The sequence below is a fragment of the Rhincodon typus genome, chromosome 32 (assembly GCF_021869965.1).
Source record: "Rhincodon typus isolate 14 chromosome 32, sRhiTyp1.1, whole genome shotgun sequence".
NCBI lineage: Eukaryota > Metazoa > Chordata > Chondrichthyes > Orectolobiformes > Rhincodontidae > Rhincodon > Rhincodon typus.
In genome coordinates this window covers 37,697,251-37,714,089 of record NC_063363.1, presented here as the reverse complement: position 1 = coordinate 37,714,089, position 16,839 = coordinate 37,697,251, and the positions used below count along the sequence as shown (strand labels likewise).

The 16,839-nt window shown below is 44.6% G+C and overlaps 1 protein-coding gene across 2 annotated transcripts in view; it reads left to right on the top strand.

Annotated features, from left to right (window-relative positions):
* Positions 1-7,038: 7,038 nt before the first annotated feature.
* LOC125486720 overlaps positions 7,039-16,839 on the top strand; it is a 35,455-nt gene continuing 25,654 nt past the window's right edge. For both annotated transcript variants that reach the window (XM_048615513.1, XM_048615512.1), the window contains exons 1-2: positions 7,039-7,321; positions 11,372-11,404. In XM_048615513.1, coding sequence (XP_048471470.1) covers positions 7,240-7,321; positions 11,372-11,404 — 115 coding nt within the window. In that variant the 5' untranslated portion in view covers positions 7,039-7,239. The remainder of the gene's footprint in view (positions 7,322-11,371; positions 11,405-16,839) is intronic.

The window sequence follows — 16,839 nt, the reverse complement described above, 5'->3', positions numbered from 1 at the left end:
TTCATCCAGCTCTACACCTTGTTATCTCAGATTCTCCAGCATCTGCAGTTCCTACTATCTCTGTACTCTTTATTTATTTGTTATTGGTATATTCAATGTTTACGCTATGAGTATTGTGATATTGCAAGTGGATCATTTGCTTTCTAACTTGTTCATTAAAAGCTTTTGAACGAATGAATGAATTAATTTGCACAGAATTTTGTGGAGATTTGAATTGTGGATTAATTAAGTTAACTAGCACTCAGTCTGAAATGGATGATATAAGACAATTCATCCAAATTATATTATACATCATTTTCATTTTTGGGTGTAGACTGCGAGGAAATCTCAGATAGGTCCTTAGTGATGACATAAGGTGCTTCCTGCCATGTAGGTGTTGGAGCATCCTCATGGAGGATTATAATACGCAAACTACTGGTTCAGAAGCGATTGTGTTCCTGCTAAGCCACAACTAATGCTGGTATGGAATGAAATAGCATATTAATCCATATAGACTCACAGAGTCATACAACATGGAAACTGACCCTTTGGGTGCAACTCTTCCGTGATGAGCAGGTATTCTAAGCTGAACTAATCCCATTTGCTTGTGTTTGGCCCATATCCTTCTGGACCCTTTCTATTCACAAACCCATCCAGATTCCTTTTAAAAGTTATAATTGAAAACACCTCTATCACTTCCTCTAGAAGCCCTTTCCGTATACTGTGTGACAATGTTGCCCATCAGGTCCCTTTTAAATCCCTTTTAAACATTTACCATGCAGATTGAAGTCACTCCGTCCAATATGTCTATGCAGGAGAAAAGAGAGGCCTCCTGCTTCATTTACTTTCCAGCTCCTGATTTCTAGTCTTTTAGTTTCTGGCCCTTCAGCTGCATATCCAAGGTTTAATATTTAGGGTTTCTGTATCAACTAGACATTCAAGTAAATTCCAAGCATTCACTATCCTTGGAGTGTAAGGAATCATCTTCATCTGTCCTCTGATCCGTAACCTCTCTGGCTGCTGGTTACCAATGTCTGTGCTAACAGAATAGGTCCTTCTTCCAGCTAGACCCTCTCAATTATTTCCACCTCAATTAAATGTACCCTCAGTCTGTTTTGCTGAAATGAAAACAACTTCAGCCTGTCCATTCTTTTTTCATATGGAATGGATGACCATAAGGCTGTTAACCAGGGCGAAGCTAGGAGTGCAAGAGATCTCTGAATATATCTTACCCTACAATTGGTATTCCGTCATGAATACTGGGGAGAGCGATGGTGTAACTGGGGAGTGCAACCACAGCAAGGTCTGGGACATCAGGGTGGGTCAGTTATAGAGGTGACAGGGCTTTGGTTGATACACAATAAGGTAGTTGATTTTTGAGTTGGGGGAGGAGGAGACATACTGCAGATGTGAATCCAGAATGACATGTTGTCACTGACCCTCCAAGATTCGATGATATTGGATGTACCCAGATAATGCTTGACTTAGGAATCAAATTATCCAAACTATGGGCATTGATCGTTGATCAGCAGGGCATTATGTAGAAAAATATTTAATTTACCACGTAGAAACAGAGCAGTAAGTCATGTTCTGTTCTGGTATTTATGCGCTACACGATCTTCATTCCATTTTACAGGAAGAGTGAACTGTGAGGAGGAGGAAGAGTTACTTCATTGTGATTTGGACAAGTTGACTGAGTGGACAAATGCATGGAGGATGCAATACAATGTGGATAAATGTGAGATTTTCCACACCGACAGCAAAAACATAAAGATAGATTATTATTTGAATGGAATAGGTTGGGAAAGGGCGAGGTGAAATCAGACTAGATATTGCAGTTGGGCTGAATGGGATCAAAGGTCATGGGGAGAAAGCAGCATTAGGCTATTGAGTTGGATGATCAGACATGATCGTGAAGAGTGGTCGAGCAGACTTGAAAGACTGAATGGCCTCCTCCTGCTCCTATCTTTTATGTTTCTATGCTTCTACCAAGGTGGTCCTTGTATACCAGTTGCTGTAAGTAAGCATTCAGGTGGAGCAGGCAGTGAAGAAGGCAAATGGTATGTTGGCCTTTGTTGTGAGAGGATTTGAGTACATGAGCAGAGATGTCTTGTTGATTTTGTACAGGGCTTTGATGAGACCAATTTGGAGCACTGGATGCAGTTTTGGTCTCCTCATCTGAGGAAGGATGTCCTGGCTATTGTGGGAATGCAACAAATATTAAAAAAAACTACAGTTTGGACTACATTCGCTCCAGTTTAGAAGATTGAGGGGCAATCTCGTAGAAACTGATAGAATTTTCATAGGATGAGACAGGGTAGGATATTCCTGATGACCAGGAGTCCAGATGCAGAAGTCACAGTCGTAAGATATGGGGTAGACCATTTCGGACTGAGATGAGGAGAAATGTTTTCACCCAGAGAGTGGTAAGCCTATGGAATTCTCTGCCGCAGAGAATGGTTGAGGCCGTCGTATTAAATGTTTTCAAGAAGTAATTACTCTAAATAAAATCCTGAAAAAGTAAAACCCAGAGGTACAGGAAAAAACAAAAACACATCCCACGTTGGTTCATATTTGAAAGTTATTAATTCTTTGCTGGTCAGTGAGCGATTGGACAGATCTAATACTGTAGTATTTGAAGTCTTCAGAATTGCTTTACTTGTAAAGAGTACTCACCTGATTGTTGTCCAATGCTTGGGGTACTCCTGCTTAATAAAGTTCCAGAAAGAGGCACTTCGTTTATACAGGTTCCTGTAGCCTGAACTACTGTTGTAACAGAATCTTGAATCTGACTTTGTTCACTGGCCCTGGCTGTTGTAGCATGACCACCCTCTCCAGAAACTGAACTTTGACTCTGATACTGATCACTGGCACAGGATCCAGTGGCTTAGTCGCCTTCACTAGGAGCAGGGGCATGATGGCAATGTTGTATCCTTGAGCTGCTTTTACATGAGGCATTACTCATTTCAGTTAATTTGATATCTGAAAAATATTTAAATACTGCTGAAAGTACCACAAATTTAAAAAAAAACTAAAACAAAATAATAAACCTGTACGTTTCATCTCACTGGCTCTATCTACCCCAGGTCAGCATAGAATCCCTACAGTGTGCAAGCAGACTATTCAGCCCATCAAGTACACACCAACCCTCAAAAGAGCATCCCACCTAAACCCACCCTATCCCTGTAACACTATATTTCCCCATGGTCAATACACCTAGCCTGCACATGATGGGTAATTTAGCATGGCCAATCTACCTGGCCTGCACATTTTTGAACTGTGGAAAGAAACCGGAGCATCTAGAAGAAACCCACACAGACAGGAGGAGAATTTGCAAACTCCACACAGATCCATGGCTGGGGCTAGAATTGAACCCAGGTCCCTGGTGCTGTGAGGCTAAACACTGAGCCACTGTGCCACCCCACACTGTCTGATCTCACTGGCTCCCTGGGTCACACACTGCCTGGTCTCACTGGTCCCATCCTCCTCGGATCAAACACTATCTGATCTCACTGGATCACGCTCTGACTCTCTGTTCCTCATTTTCTCTGAAGGTGAAAATTTGATTTTTTTTTTCCAAACTGCAGTTGAACCTTACAGGTCTTTCTATGTTTCAGTAATATGACATATCACCATGGTGGCTCAGTGGTTAGCCTGCTGCCTTAAAGCACCAGGGACCCTAGTTTGATTCCACCCTCCAGACAAATGTCTGTTTGGATTTTGCACATTCTCCCCATGTCTGCACACGTTTCCTCTGGGTGCTCCAGTTTCCTCCCACAGTCCAAAGATGTGCAGGTTAGGTGGATTGGCCATGGGAAATGCAGGGTTACAGGCATGGGGTTGGGGGTTGGAACTGGGTGGGATGCTGTTCCATCAGTCGGTGTGGATTTGATGTGCTGATTGGCCTGCTTCAACACTGTAGGGTTTCTATAATCTACTAAACACCACAATAATTCACCGTCTCACAAAACAATATGAAATCAAGTTTGTTGTGGGGAAGGTGACAGCAAACCGCGCATGCATAAGGGTCAGTGGACCCGAAAGTTCAATTCTATTTTCCCCTCACAGAGCTGCAGAGTTTCTCCAGCAATTTCCCATTTTGGTGTGATGGGAATGGTGGTGGAAATTCACTCTGGAAGGAAACATAGGCAGAAGCATGTACAATAGCAGTGATCTCTCACCACAATTCACCAAAATTTTAAACATCTAATAATGGCTATGTTTTGATGGTAGAGCACATTGGGTAAGAGAAATAAAGTGTTAAGCAACTTTTATTGTTAATAATTGATGTAAAATTAATCCCAGGAAATATTGATGAGTAAACACAGAGTGAAATATTGAGGGAGGGAGCTTGGAACAGAAGTGGGAAAGTTATAGGGAAGATGATGAAAGTACACAAGGGGAGAAAGGGGACAGGGAGGGACTCATGGAATTGAGATGCTGAGGGAGAGACAGCCTTGCATTTCCTGCTCAGTAACTGATCTGATATTGAATCCTCTCCTTGAGAAGGGAGTCAATGTTTACAGAGTCAGGCAGGACATTCAGAGCTGAGGTCAGCGCAGATCTGCCATTTCATTGACTGCAGACCGGGCCTGAAGGACTGAATGGCCTCTCCTGGTCTATAGCTTATGAAGGAAGAGTTCAGAGACACAGAAAGATAGAGAGCAGAGTAAAGAGAATATGAAGCATAGAATGGGAGTCGCGAGAGCGAATGAGATAAGGGATGATGAAGAAGGGAGTATTAATGGGGAGAAGGGATGATGGAAATGGAGAATGCCAATGTGGAAAAGAGGTTATGAAAATGGAGAGTGCCAATGGGAAAAAATATGATGGAATTGGGTTGGGGAGAGGTTCATGAGAAAGGGATGAATGAAATGGGACAGAAATGGGGATGAAGGATAAAGAAGATGTGGTGAGAGTCAACAGGGAACAGCGATGGGACAGAGTCAATGGAGAAAGGAATGATGGAGCCAGGGGAATGTTCATGGGGAGCAAAATGGTGGAGACAGGAGATAGTTGATGGGTAAAGGCATGATGGAGATGGGGGAGAGTCAATGGGGAAAAGAGATGATGGAAATGGAGTACTGTCAACAGGAAAGGGAGAATGACGATGGTTGAGAGTTCATGGGGAAAATGGATGATGAGGGAGACTCGATAGGGAAAGGGATGATGTTGACAGGGCAAAAGTTCATGGGGAAAAAGGATGATGGAGACAGGAGAGACTTCATGGGGAAAAGGGATGATGAAGGCAGGAGAGAGTTCATGGAGATAAGTGATGATAGAGACCGGGGTGGGGCTGGAGTTGTACGTTAAGCAGCCAACCGCCAGTCTGTGTCTTCCTGCCCTAGCTACTAAGGAAGGTACTAAGAAAAATGAAAGTGGGAGGCATAGCTATTGTTTTTCGTGCAGTTGGGTAGGTGGCCTTGAGCAAGTGAATGAGTAGCACAGAGGGAATATCGAGCCACCAGTATCTGGGATAAGAGTGAGAGAGGGAATATGTTGCAGACATTAATCGGAATGGTGCAGCATAAGCCTTATCACTCACGGTAAGTAGCAGTGATAGAATGAGTGTGAGATGTGATGGTGACACTTACACAGGGATGAAAAGCTAATGAGTCTCCTGTTGTCAGAACTGACCACGACATGTGTAAGATTATGAGGAAATGGACAGGCTGGATAGGAAGCAGTAGTAGTTTGCTGATGGCACCACCCCACAGTGGGTTGTGTCTTAAACAATGATGATAGAATGTCCAGGAAAGAGACAGCTTAGTGGCATGGTGCAAAGACAATAATCTCTCCCTTAATGTCAGCAAAACAAAGGAGCTGGTCATCGACTTCAGAAAGTGGAGTGAAGGACACATCCCTGTCTGTGTCAATGGTGTTGAGACGGAGGTGGTCAAGAGCTTCAAGTTCCTAAGAGTAAATATCATCAATAATATATAATGGCCCAATATGTCAATGCTACATACCAATGCCTCTATTTCCAAGGAAGGCTAAGGGAAATTCAGCATGTCCTCAATTATTCTTACCATTTTTTATAGGTGCACCATAGAAAGCATCTTATCCAGATTCATCACAGCTTAGTATGGTAACTGCTGTGCCGAAGACTGCTAGAAATTGCAGAGTGTTGTGAACACAACCCAGTCCATCATGAAAACCAGACTTCCATCTGGAGGAGGTGTAGAGAAGATTCACCAGGATGTTGCCTGTGATGGAGCATTTCAGTAATGAAGAGAGGCTGGATAAACCCAGATTGTTTTCTTTGGAGGAGAGAAGGGTTAGGAGGACCTGATAGAGGTGTGTAAGATTATGGAGTGGAGAGGATGGATAGGAAGCCGCTGTTCCCCTGGGAGGGGGATGGATAGCATCATTTTAAAATAAAAGGCAGAAAGTTTTTAGAGGGGGACTTGAGGATTGTTTCACCCAGGGGGTGGTGAGGGTCTAGAATGCATTGCCTGGGAGTGTATTTGAAGCTGGACACCTCATAACCTTTCAAAAGGACTTGGATGAGCACCTGATGAGATGGAGCAGGCTGGATGGGCCAAATGGCCTTCTGGTGTTCTTATTTCCTATGATCTTTCGAAGTGTTGTAACATTCAAGCCAATGGGCTTAGTTGATGTAAATTTAGAGTGCTCTGGCAGTACAAACTCTATGGGCTGAAGGGCCTTTTTCTGTACTGTATGATTCTACAATCTAATGTTTCTTTTTCTGCTCAGACATTTTTTAGGATCTTGCACTTCAAATCAAATCTATGTTTCCTTACAAAATACTATTAGTTTTTCCACATCTGGATATATCTCAGGCACTATCTGATAACTCCACACCTTGTTTTGGGTCAACAATGTTCTCCTTCAACTCTTCCCCTCCCACTAACACAAAGTCTTTTTACTTCATTTCAATGTCCCTATCGCAATGACATTGACACTTTGTCATTCTTCATACACTGATCAATATAGAGATAGGAAGGCTGATTCAGATCTGCTGTCTGTCTCGATGTCGCAACAGTGCTAGTTCCCACTTAACAGCTGACCTGCTCTACACTGATCACGCAATTTCTTTTTTGTAACGTAGTTTGCAAGTGATTCGCTCAGCCCTTCATCTTCCTGATCGAAATTAAACAGATTTGTCATTTCCACAGTGGTTTTGAAAACACTTGTGGCAACGTTGATGACTAGAGCCACGTATTTTTATCTCCAGCAATTTCCTACTGGATCCCCCAACAGGCCCTGACCCGAAACGTCAGCTTTCCTGCTCCTCTGATGCTGCCTGGCCTGCTGTGTTCCTCCAGCTCCACACTGTGTTACATCAGAATGTTTGTCAGCCTGCTATTCTTGGCCATCGGTGAGTACAGTCCATTCCAATTCAATCCCAGTCAGGAAATACTGATCAATACTTAACTTTGTTTGTAATATTCAGATTGAGAAATAAAGTAAAAAGCGGAAGTGTCATTGAAACAATCTTCTTTTGTGACAATAGGTTTTGGAAGACACATCATTACTGTGTCTGAGTGTGAATGTTGTCTATCCAAAGTCCCACAGTAAGGGTGTTTGGGGACAAGTCTTTGATACTATTGATACTGTTTAGTACTATGTTTTTAATGTGTGTTAGTTGCTTTCTTGGTGCTGCCATTTATCAGTAACACAGAAGATTGAACCACAGGAATCCACATTAGTTCCACTCGACACTTCTTTAGAACTAATACTGACTTGAAGCATTAACTCTGTTTTCTCTCTTTCTCTCTCTCTCTCTCTCTCTATATATATATATATACAGCTGCTGCCAGACCTGCTGAGTTTCTCCAGCACTTTCTGCTTTTATACAAAACACAGGTCTCTTTGTTCACACTTTCTGGTTTCCATCTCCTTGCCAATCATCAGACTGTTCGTACATGACCTGCAACTCCACACATTTGAATTTTTGTACCCAAGCCCCTATGTAAGCTACTTCATCAAACACCTTCTGAAAATCTAGCTAAACTAACAGCTGTGTTTTATCAAATCTGTTCATTAAATCCTCAAACAAACCCCAGCAATGTCACAAAGTCTCATGAAATTGACAGATGTCCTTCCCCTAGATATGTCAGTTGACCAGATGAGTTTTGTGTCGACATTCCAAGACAAGCGTCAATATTATTTGGACCAGTTGAAATTTCAGACTGATTGGATGCTTGGCAGCTGGGTGGGGGATTTGAAGATGCTAAAGCATTAGACTGGGTCTTTCTACAATAAGGGTAGTGCGTTTAACATTGCTGTGCCAATGGCATCATTGGTAGCTTGCCCTAAAGCAGAACCCTCCGACATCTTGTTAATCATGTGGAAAATTTCAGCAAAGCCTTTGACAAGGTCCCATATAGGAGAATGATCAAGAAGGCAAATGCACATGGGACACAGGGTCATTTGATAAAGTAGATTCAAACAGGCTCAGGTAGAAGATAGAAGGTGATGACAGAAGGATAATTTAGTGACTGGCAGCTAATTTAGTATCCAGTGGCGCATGACAGAGATCTGTGCTGGGTCCCCTATCATTTGTCATTTGTAGAGTCATAGAGTCACACAGTAAAGAAATAGACCTTTTGGCCCAACATGTCCACACCGACCAGGCTTCCTAGGTGAATTAGTCCAGTTTGCCTGCATTTGCTTCATGTCCCTCTAAACCTTTCCTATTCATTTACCCATCCAGATGCCTTTTAAATGTTGTAATTGTACCAGCTTCCACCATTTCCTCTGACAGTTTGTTCCATGTATGCACCATCCTCTGTGTGACAAAGTTGTCCATCAGGTCCTTTTTAAATTTTAACCCCCTTTCATCCTAAACCGATGCCCTCTGCTTTTGGCCTCGCCTACCTCAGAGAAAAGATCTTTGCTATTCATCTTACCTATGCCTTTCATGATTTTATAAACCTCTACATTGTCAACCCTTCGCCTCCTATGGTCCAGGAAAAACGTCCTGGCCTATTCAGCCTCTCCTTATAGCACAAACCCTCCAGACTTGTTATTGTCCTTGTAAATCTTTTTTGCACCCTTTCCAGTTTAATAACATCCTTCCCATAGCAGGGCAACCAGAATCATACAGTATTCCAAATGTGGCCTTACCAATGTCTTGTACAGCCATAACATGACATCCCAACTCCTATACTCAAAGGTCTGACCAATGAAGGCGTGTATGCCAAATGCCTTCTTCACCACCCTGTCTACCTGTGGTACCACCTCCAAGGAACTATGTATCTGCACCCCCAGGTCTCTCTGATCAAAAACACTCTCCAGTTCTCTACCATTAACTATGTAAGTCTTTACCCTGTTTTGTCTGATCAAAATGCAACATCTCTCATTCACCTAAATTAAACTCCATCTACCATTCCTTGGCCCACAGGCCCATCTGATTATTGACACAGATGGCTGTGTGGGGGTGTTGGATTATTGGGTTTGCAGATGATCTAAAGATTGGTCGGAAGATTAACAGTGAGATTTGCATATCTTGGGGAAGCGATGGCCTAGTGTTTTTATCATTGGACCATTAATCCAAAAACACAGTTAATGTTTGGGAACCCAGGTTTGAATCCCACCATGGCAGATGGAGGAACTTGAATTCAATATAAATCGAAAATTAATTGTCTAATAATGACTGTGAATCCATTGTCAATTGTTGGAAAAGTCCATTTGTTTCGCTAATGTCCTTGAGGGAAATAAATCTGCCATCCTTACCTGGTCTGGCCTACATGTGACTCCAGACCCCACAGCAATGTGGTTAGCTCTTAACTGCTCTCTGGGTAGTTACAGATGGGCAATAAATGCTGCCTAGTCAGTGATGCCCTTCTCCTATGAATGAATCACAAAGAAAAAAGATATAAACAGGATTGTCAAATGGGCAGATAAATAGCGGATGGAATTCAACCCTGAAAAGTGTGAGGTGATACAATTTGGAAGGAGTAATTTAACAAGACATTTTTCATTGGTTTCCATAACACTATGAAGTCCTGTGAAACAAAGAGTATTGGCGTGTTTGTCCATAGATTGCGGAAGGACATGTTAGTTGGTTGGTGAAAAAGGCAAACAGGACACTCGCCTTTAATAGTCAGGACAGATTATAAGGGTGGAGAGGTGAAATTGGAGCTGTATAAGACTTTGGTGAGGCTGCAGCTGGAGCATTGTGTGCAGTTCTGGCCTCTGTACGATAGGAAGGATGTGATTGCACCAGAGGGGGTGCAGAGGGGATTCACCAGGATGTTGCCTGGAACAGAACATTTGAGCAGTGAAGAGAGGCTGGTCAAGCTTGGGTTATTTTCCCTGGAGCAGAGAAGCCTAAGGGGCAATCTGATTGAGATGTGTAGGATGATGAGGGGCATGAAAAGAGTGGATAAGGAGCAGCGGTTCCCCTTGAGTTGAACAGTCGGTCATGAGGGGACACAGGTTGAAGGTGACGGGCAGGAGATTGCGAGTGGATGTGAAGGAATACCGTTCATTCTGGAGGGTGAGGACAGTCTGCCTGGGAGGGTGTAGAGGTGAGTTGCCTCATATGGTGCTGACATGGAGGTGGTCAAGCGCTTCAAGTTCCTTCAGGAAAATATCACCAACAGTCTATCCTGGTCCATCCATGTTGATGCTGCAGCCAAAAAAATGCGCACCAATGCTTCTACTTCTTCAGAAGGCTATGGAAATTGGCATGCCCACAATAGCTCATAACATTTTTTGTAGGTGCACCATAGAAAGCATCTGATCTGGATGCCTCACAGCTTGCTCTGGCAACTGCTTCTCCCAAGACCGCAAGAAATTACAAAGAGCTGTGGACGTAACCCCAGTCCATCACAAAAACCAACCTTTCTCCATTGACTGTGTTTATATTTCCCTCTGCCTCAGCAAGACCCCTTCCACCCCCAATATACTCTCTTCCACCTTCTTCCATTGGGCAGAAAACGCAAACGCTTGAGAATACGTACGAACAAATTCAAGAACAGCTTCTTCCCTGCTGTTATCACAATTATGAACAGATTCTGACACATTAAAGTTGATCTTCCCCTGCCCCTTTTCTGTAGCTGCAACACTATTCTTTCTTTTCTATCACCCTGTTGGACTTATAAAAGGGATGATTTGTCTGGTTAGCATGCAAAACAATACTTTTCACTGTATTTCAGTACATGTAACAAGAATAAATTAAATCAAATGAAATCTTTTAAAAAGTATCTGGATGAGCACTTGACATGTCATAACATTCAAAGCTGTGATGGGATTAGGTTGAAGGTCATGTGTTTCTTGCATGTCAGTGGCCAATGGGCCAAAAGGCTTCTTCTGTACTGTATGGTTCTGTGATTTTATGATTCAAAATCAATTTGTTTCATGTTGGTAATGTGCGCTAATGATCAGTTCATGAATATTATACCTTCTCCCCCCTTTGCAGGCAGTGTACGAGCTCAGACGATCGCAAATGCAGGTTAGTGATGTTTGGTCGTATTGGATTCAAGACCATCAGAAAATAGGGACAGGAGTAGGCCATTTAGCCCCTTGAGCCTGCTTCACCTTTCAGTAGGTTTGTGGGCTGATCCGACATTCCCCACGTCCACTTTCCTGCTTTATGTCTTAATGGAATGTGGAAATCACTAGCTGCACCAGCATTTATTGCCCATCTGTAATTGCCCCAGAGGGCAGTTCAGTGGTCAAATACATTGCTGCAAGATGTAGTCACATGTAAGCCCAAACAAGGTAAGCATGGCATGTTTCCCATCCCCTAAAGGACATTAGTGTCCCAGATGTCACTTTTCTTCCGACAGTCAACAATGGTCATCATTAATTGCAGAGTTTTATTGAATTCAAACTCCAAGATCTGCCACAGCTGGGGTTTGAACACAGGACACCTTGATTCACCACCTGCTCAAGAATCTATCTGCTTCAGTCTTAAATATACACAAGAACTCTGCCTCCGCCCCCACACACAGGTCTCTGTGGCAAGGATTTCCAAAGATTCTCAAACCTCTGAGAGATGAAATTCCTCCTCATCCCACTCTTCTATTGGCACCCTTTTGTTTTGGGACTATGCCATCTAGTCCTAGGCTGTCCTATGAGGGAGAAACTTGTTGTCAGCATTTGTTGGAGCAGGAAAGCTGACGTTTTGGGTCTAGACCCTTCTTCAGAAATGGGGGAGGGAAAAGGGATTCTAAAATAAATAGGGAGAGAGGGGGAGGCGGAAAGAATTTGGATAAAGGAGAAGATAGGTGGAGAGGAGACAGACAGGTCAAAGAAGCGGGGGTGGAGCCAGTAAAGGTGAGTGTCGGGGAGTTAGGGAGGGAATAGGTCAGCCCAGGGAGGACAGACAGGTCAAGGGGGTGGGATGAGGCTGGTAGGTAGGAGATGGGTGTAGGGCTTGAGGTGGGAGGAGGGGATAGGTGGGAGGAAGGACAGGTTAGGGAGGCGGGGACAAGCTGGGTTGGTTTTGGGAGGTGGTCGGGGGAGGGGAGATTTTGAAGTTTGTGAAGTCCACCTTGATACCATTAGGCTGCAGCGTTCCCAAGCGAAATATGAGGTGTTGTTCCTGCAACATTCGGGTAGCATCGTTGTGGCACTGCAGGAGGCCGAGGACGGATATGTCGTCTGAGGAGTGGGAAGGGGAGTTGAAATGGTTCGCGACTGGGAGGTGCAGTTGTTTGTTGCGAACCGAGCGTAGATATTCCACAAAGCGGTCCCCAAGCCTCCGCTTGGTTTCCCTGATGTAGAGGAGGCCACATCGGGAACAGCGGTTACAGCATACCACATTAGCAGATGTGCAGGTGAACATCTGTTTGATGTGGAAGGTCTTCTTGGGGCCTGGGATGGGGGTGAGGTGGGAGGTGTAGGGGCACTTCCTGTGTTTGCAGGGAAATGTGCTGGGTGTGGTGGGACTGGTGGGGAGTGTGGAGCGGACGAGGGAGTCACGGAGAGAGTGGTCCCTCTGGAAAGCAGATAAGGGTGGGGAGGGAAAAATGTCTTTGGTGGTGGGGTCGGATTGCAGATGGCGGAAGTGTCGGAGGATGATGCTTTGGATTCGGAGGTTGGTGGGATGGTACGTGAGGACGAGGGGGATTCTGTTTTGGTTGTTATTGCGGGGAGGGGGTGTGAGGGATGAGTTGTGGGAAATGCGGGAGATGCGGTCGAGGGCGTTTTCGACCACTGTTGGGGGGATGTTGCGGTCCTTGAGAAATGAGGAGTGGAATGCCTCATCCCGGGAGCAGATGCGGCAGAGGCGAAGGAATTGGGAATAGGGGATGGCATTTTTGCAGGAAGGTGGGTGGGAGGAGTTGTATTCTAGGTAGCTGTCGGAGTCGGTAGGCTTGAAATGGATATCGGTTTCCAGGTGGTTGCCAGAGATGGAAACAGTGAGGTCCAGGAAGGAGAGAGAGGTATCAGAGATGGTCCAGGTGAACTTAAGGCTAGGGTGGAAGGTATTGGTGAAGTGGATGAACTGTTCGAGCTCCTTGTGGGAGCACGAGGTGGTGCTGATATAGTCATCGATGTAACGGAGGAAGAGGTGTGGGATAGGGCCAGTGTAGCTTCAGAAGAGGGATTGTTCCACGTATCCTACCACAAGCCACACCCCCATGTCCTACCTACCAGCCTCATCTTGCCCCCTTGACCTGTCCATCCTCCCTGGACTGACCTATCCCTCCCTAACTCTCCACCTACACTCACCTTTACTGGCTCCATCCCCGCCTCTTCGACCTGTCTGTTTCCTCTCCACCTATCTTCTCCTTTATCCATCTTCTATCTGCCTTCCCCTCTCTCCCTATTTATTTCAGAATCCCCTTCCCCTCCCCCATTTCTGAAGAAGGGTCTAGACCAGAAACGTCAGCTTTCCTGCTCCTCTGATGCTGCTTGGCCTGCTGTGTTCATCCAGCTCTACACCTTGTTATCTCAGATTCTCCAGCATCTGCAGTTCCTACTATCTCTGTCAGCATTTGTTTATGTATTTCTAATGGAAAAAAACATTAACCAGTTCACCTAAACATGTCCTCAAACATGAATGAGAACAACTCAATCAAAATGCAATTTTTGTGTCTGTGCATCTATGCGTACGTGTGTGCATATGTGTATATGAACGTGTTTGTATGGGTGTGCCTGTGTGTCTGTACATGCATGTACGTGCCTGAGTGTTCATTAATGTGTGTATGTACATGTACATATGTGTGTGTGTGTATGTGCGTGTATGTGTATGTGCAAGTGTGCATATGCGTGCACATGAGCTTGTACATGTGTGTGTGCATGCATGTGGATTGGTATATACGTGTGTGTGTGTGTGTGTGTGTTCATATGTGCGTGTGCACATAGTTTATCCATCCTTTTACCCTCTGGTTGCGGTTTTGTCAAGACCCTTCAGTTGGCTCTTTGGTAATTGTTGTCCTACTCTACAAACACACTGATTCCTGAGGGCATGAGGGACCTGAGGATTGGATGGGCAGGGTGGGGGATGTGCTTACTGGTTAATTCAGTCCATCAAATGGTCAAAGTAAAGATGAGTATGGTGTTATCCTGTCGATGCTAATCAATGACCTTTGAAGTTAGGGACAGTTCCATGGTGTGAGACTGAGTGAGTTTGAGTGATATCGCTTACTGGGTGCAATTGCAAGTACAAGATCTCAGCAGGCAAAGAGGAACTTTGGCTATTTATCCTCTAAACAGCTGCTTCCTCAGGAAGAATGCAACATCTTGATTTTTAAGATAAGACAGTCTATGAACAAAGGACAAGAGCAGGCCACTCAACCATTTTATAGCCTGTGTCCCCATTCAATAAAACTATGGTTGATCTAATTGTGACCTCAACTCTGCATTACTGTGTGTCCCCCAGACAATCTTTCACCCCCTTGGGAATTAAGAATCTACCTGCCTCAGCCTCAACAGAAAATTCAAGAGTAAAGTCTGTGTGTGTGTGTGTGTGTGTGTGTGTGTGTGTGTGTGTGTGAAAAGGAACAACTAGCAAATGGGAGGCTTGTTAAAGTGTGATATCAAGAGTCCAGGGACAGCATGTCCCTGTTAGGGTGAAGGGAAAAGCTGGCAGGTTTAGGGATCCCTGCCTGATGAGAGATATTGAGGCTCTGGTCAGGAAAAAGGAGAAGGCATACATTGGGTTTAAGCTATCGGGCTCAAATGAATTCCTAGATGACTATAAAAAGTGTAGGAGCACACTCAAGAGGGAAATCAGAAGAGCATAAAGAGGGTATGAGATGCATCTGGCAGATAGGGTTAAAGATAACCCCAAAAGGTTCTGTAGCTATATCAAGAGTAAAAGGGTGGTTAGGGAGAGAACAGGTCCCCTTAAACATCACCATGGGCGTCTATGTGTGGAGCCACAGGCAATGGGGCTGATTATTAATGAATATTTCTCCTCAGTTTTTACATCAACCCTCCGAAGAACACCCCACCCAGACCCACCCTATCCCTGTAACCCTGCATGTCCCTTAGCTAACCCACTTAGCCTGGTACATCCCTGGACACTATGGATAATTTAGCATGACCAATCCACCCAACCTGCACATCTTTTGACTGTGGGAGGGAACTGGAGCATCCAGAGATTCACAGGAAGAATGTGGAAACTCCACATGGACAGTCACCTTAGGGTGGAATTTAACCTGGGTCTCTGGCTCTTTGAGGGTGCAGTGCCAACCACTGAGCCATCATATGTAAGAGTTTGTGTGTGTGTGTGTGTGTGTGTGTGTGTGAGTGTGTGTCTATGAGAGAGAGAGAGAGAGATTGAGTGTGTGTCTGTGAGAGTGTACATGAACGAGAGTGTGTGACAGTGTGTGTGTGTAGGAGAGAGAGAGTGCCTGTGTGTGTGTGTGTGTGAGTGAGATTTTGTGTGTGTGTGTGTGTGTGTGTGTGTGTGTGTCTGTGTCTGTGTGTGTGTGAGTGAGAGAGTGTGTCTATGACAGCATGTGTGGTTATGTGTATTTGTTAGACTGTGTGAGAGTGTGCGTGTAAGTGAATGTGTGTGTGAATGAGAGTCTGTGTATGTGTGCATGCGTGCGTGAGTGAGAATGTCTGTGTGTGTGTGTATGAGTGAGACTGTTTGAGTGCCTGGGTGTGTGTGTGTGTGAGTGCCTGTGTGTGTGTGTGAATGAGAGTGTCTGTGTGTGAGAGTGAATGAGAGTGTCTGTGCCTGTGTATGAGAGAGTGAGTGTCTGTGTGTGTGTGTGAGAGAGTGTCTGTGTGTGTGTATGTTTGTGTGTGAGTAAGAGTGTGTGTGTGTCTCTGTGTGTGTGTGTGAGAGAGAGAGAGAGAGAGTAAATGAGAGTGTATGTGTGTGTGAGTGAGAGTGCTTGTGTGAGTGAGAGTATCTGTGTGTGTGGTTGTGTGAGAGAGTGTGTGTGTAAGTGAATGTGTGTGTGTGAGATTGAGGGTCTCTGTGTATGTGTGTATGTGTAAGTGAGAGGGTCTGTGTATGTGCGAGTGAGTGAGAGTGTCTGTGTGTGTGTGAGTGTCTGTGTGTGTGTCTGTGTGTACGTGTGTGTATGTGTGTTGTGAGTGAAAGTGTCTGTGTGTGAGTGTGTGGGTGTGTGAGTGCCTGTGTGCGTGTGTGCGTAGGTGTGTGTGTGTGTGTGTGAGAGAGAGTGCCTGCGTGAGAATGATAGTGTCTGTGTGTGTGTCTGAGTGAGAGTGTGTGTGTGTGAGTGTCTGTGTGTGTGTGTCTGATAGAGAGTGTGTGTGTGTGCACGTGTGTGTGTGCGTGCATGTGTGTTTGTGTGTGCATGTGTGTGAGAGTCTGTGTTTTTGTGTCTGTGTGTGTTTGTGAGTGAGAGTGTGTGTGTATGTATGTGTGTGAGTGAGAGTATCTGTGCGTGTGTGTATGTGTGTGTGTGAGAGAGAGAATAAGTGAGAGTGCCTGTGTGTGTGTGAGTGAGAGAG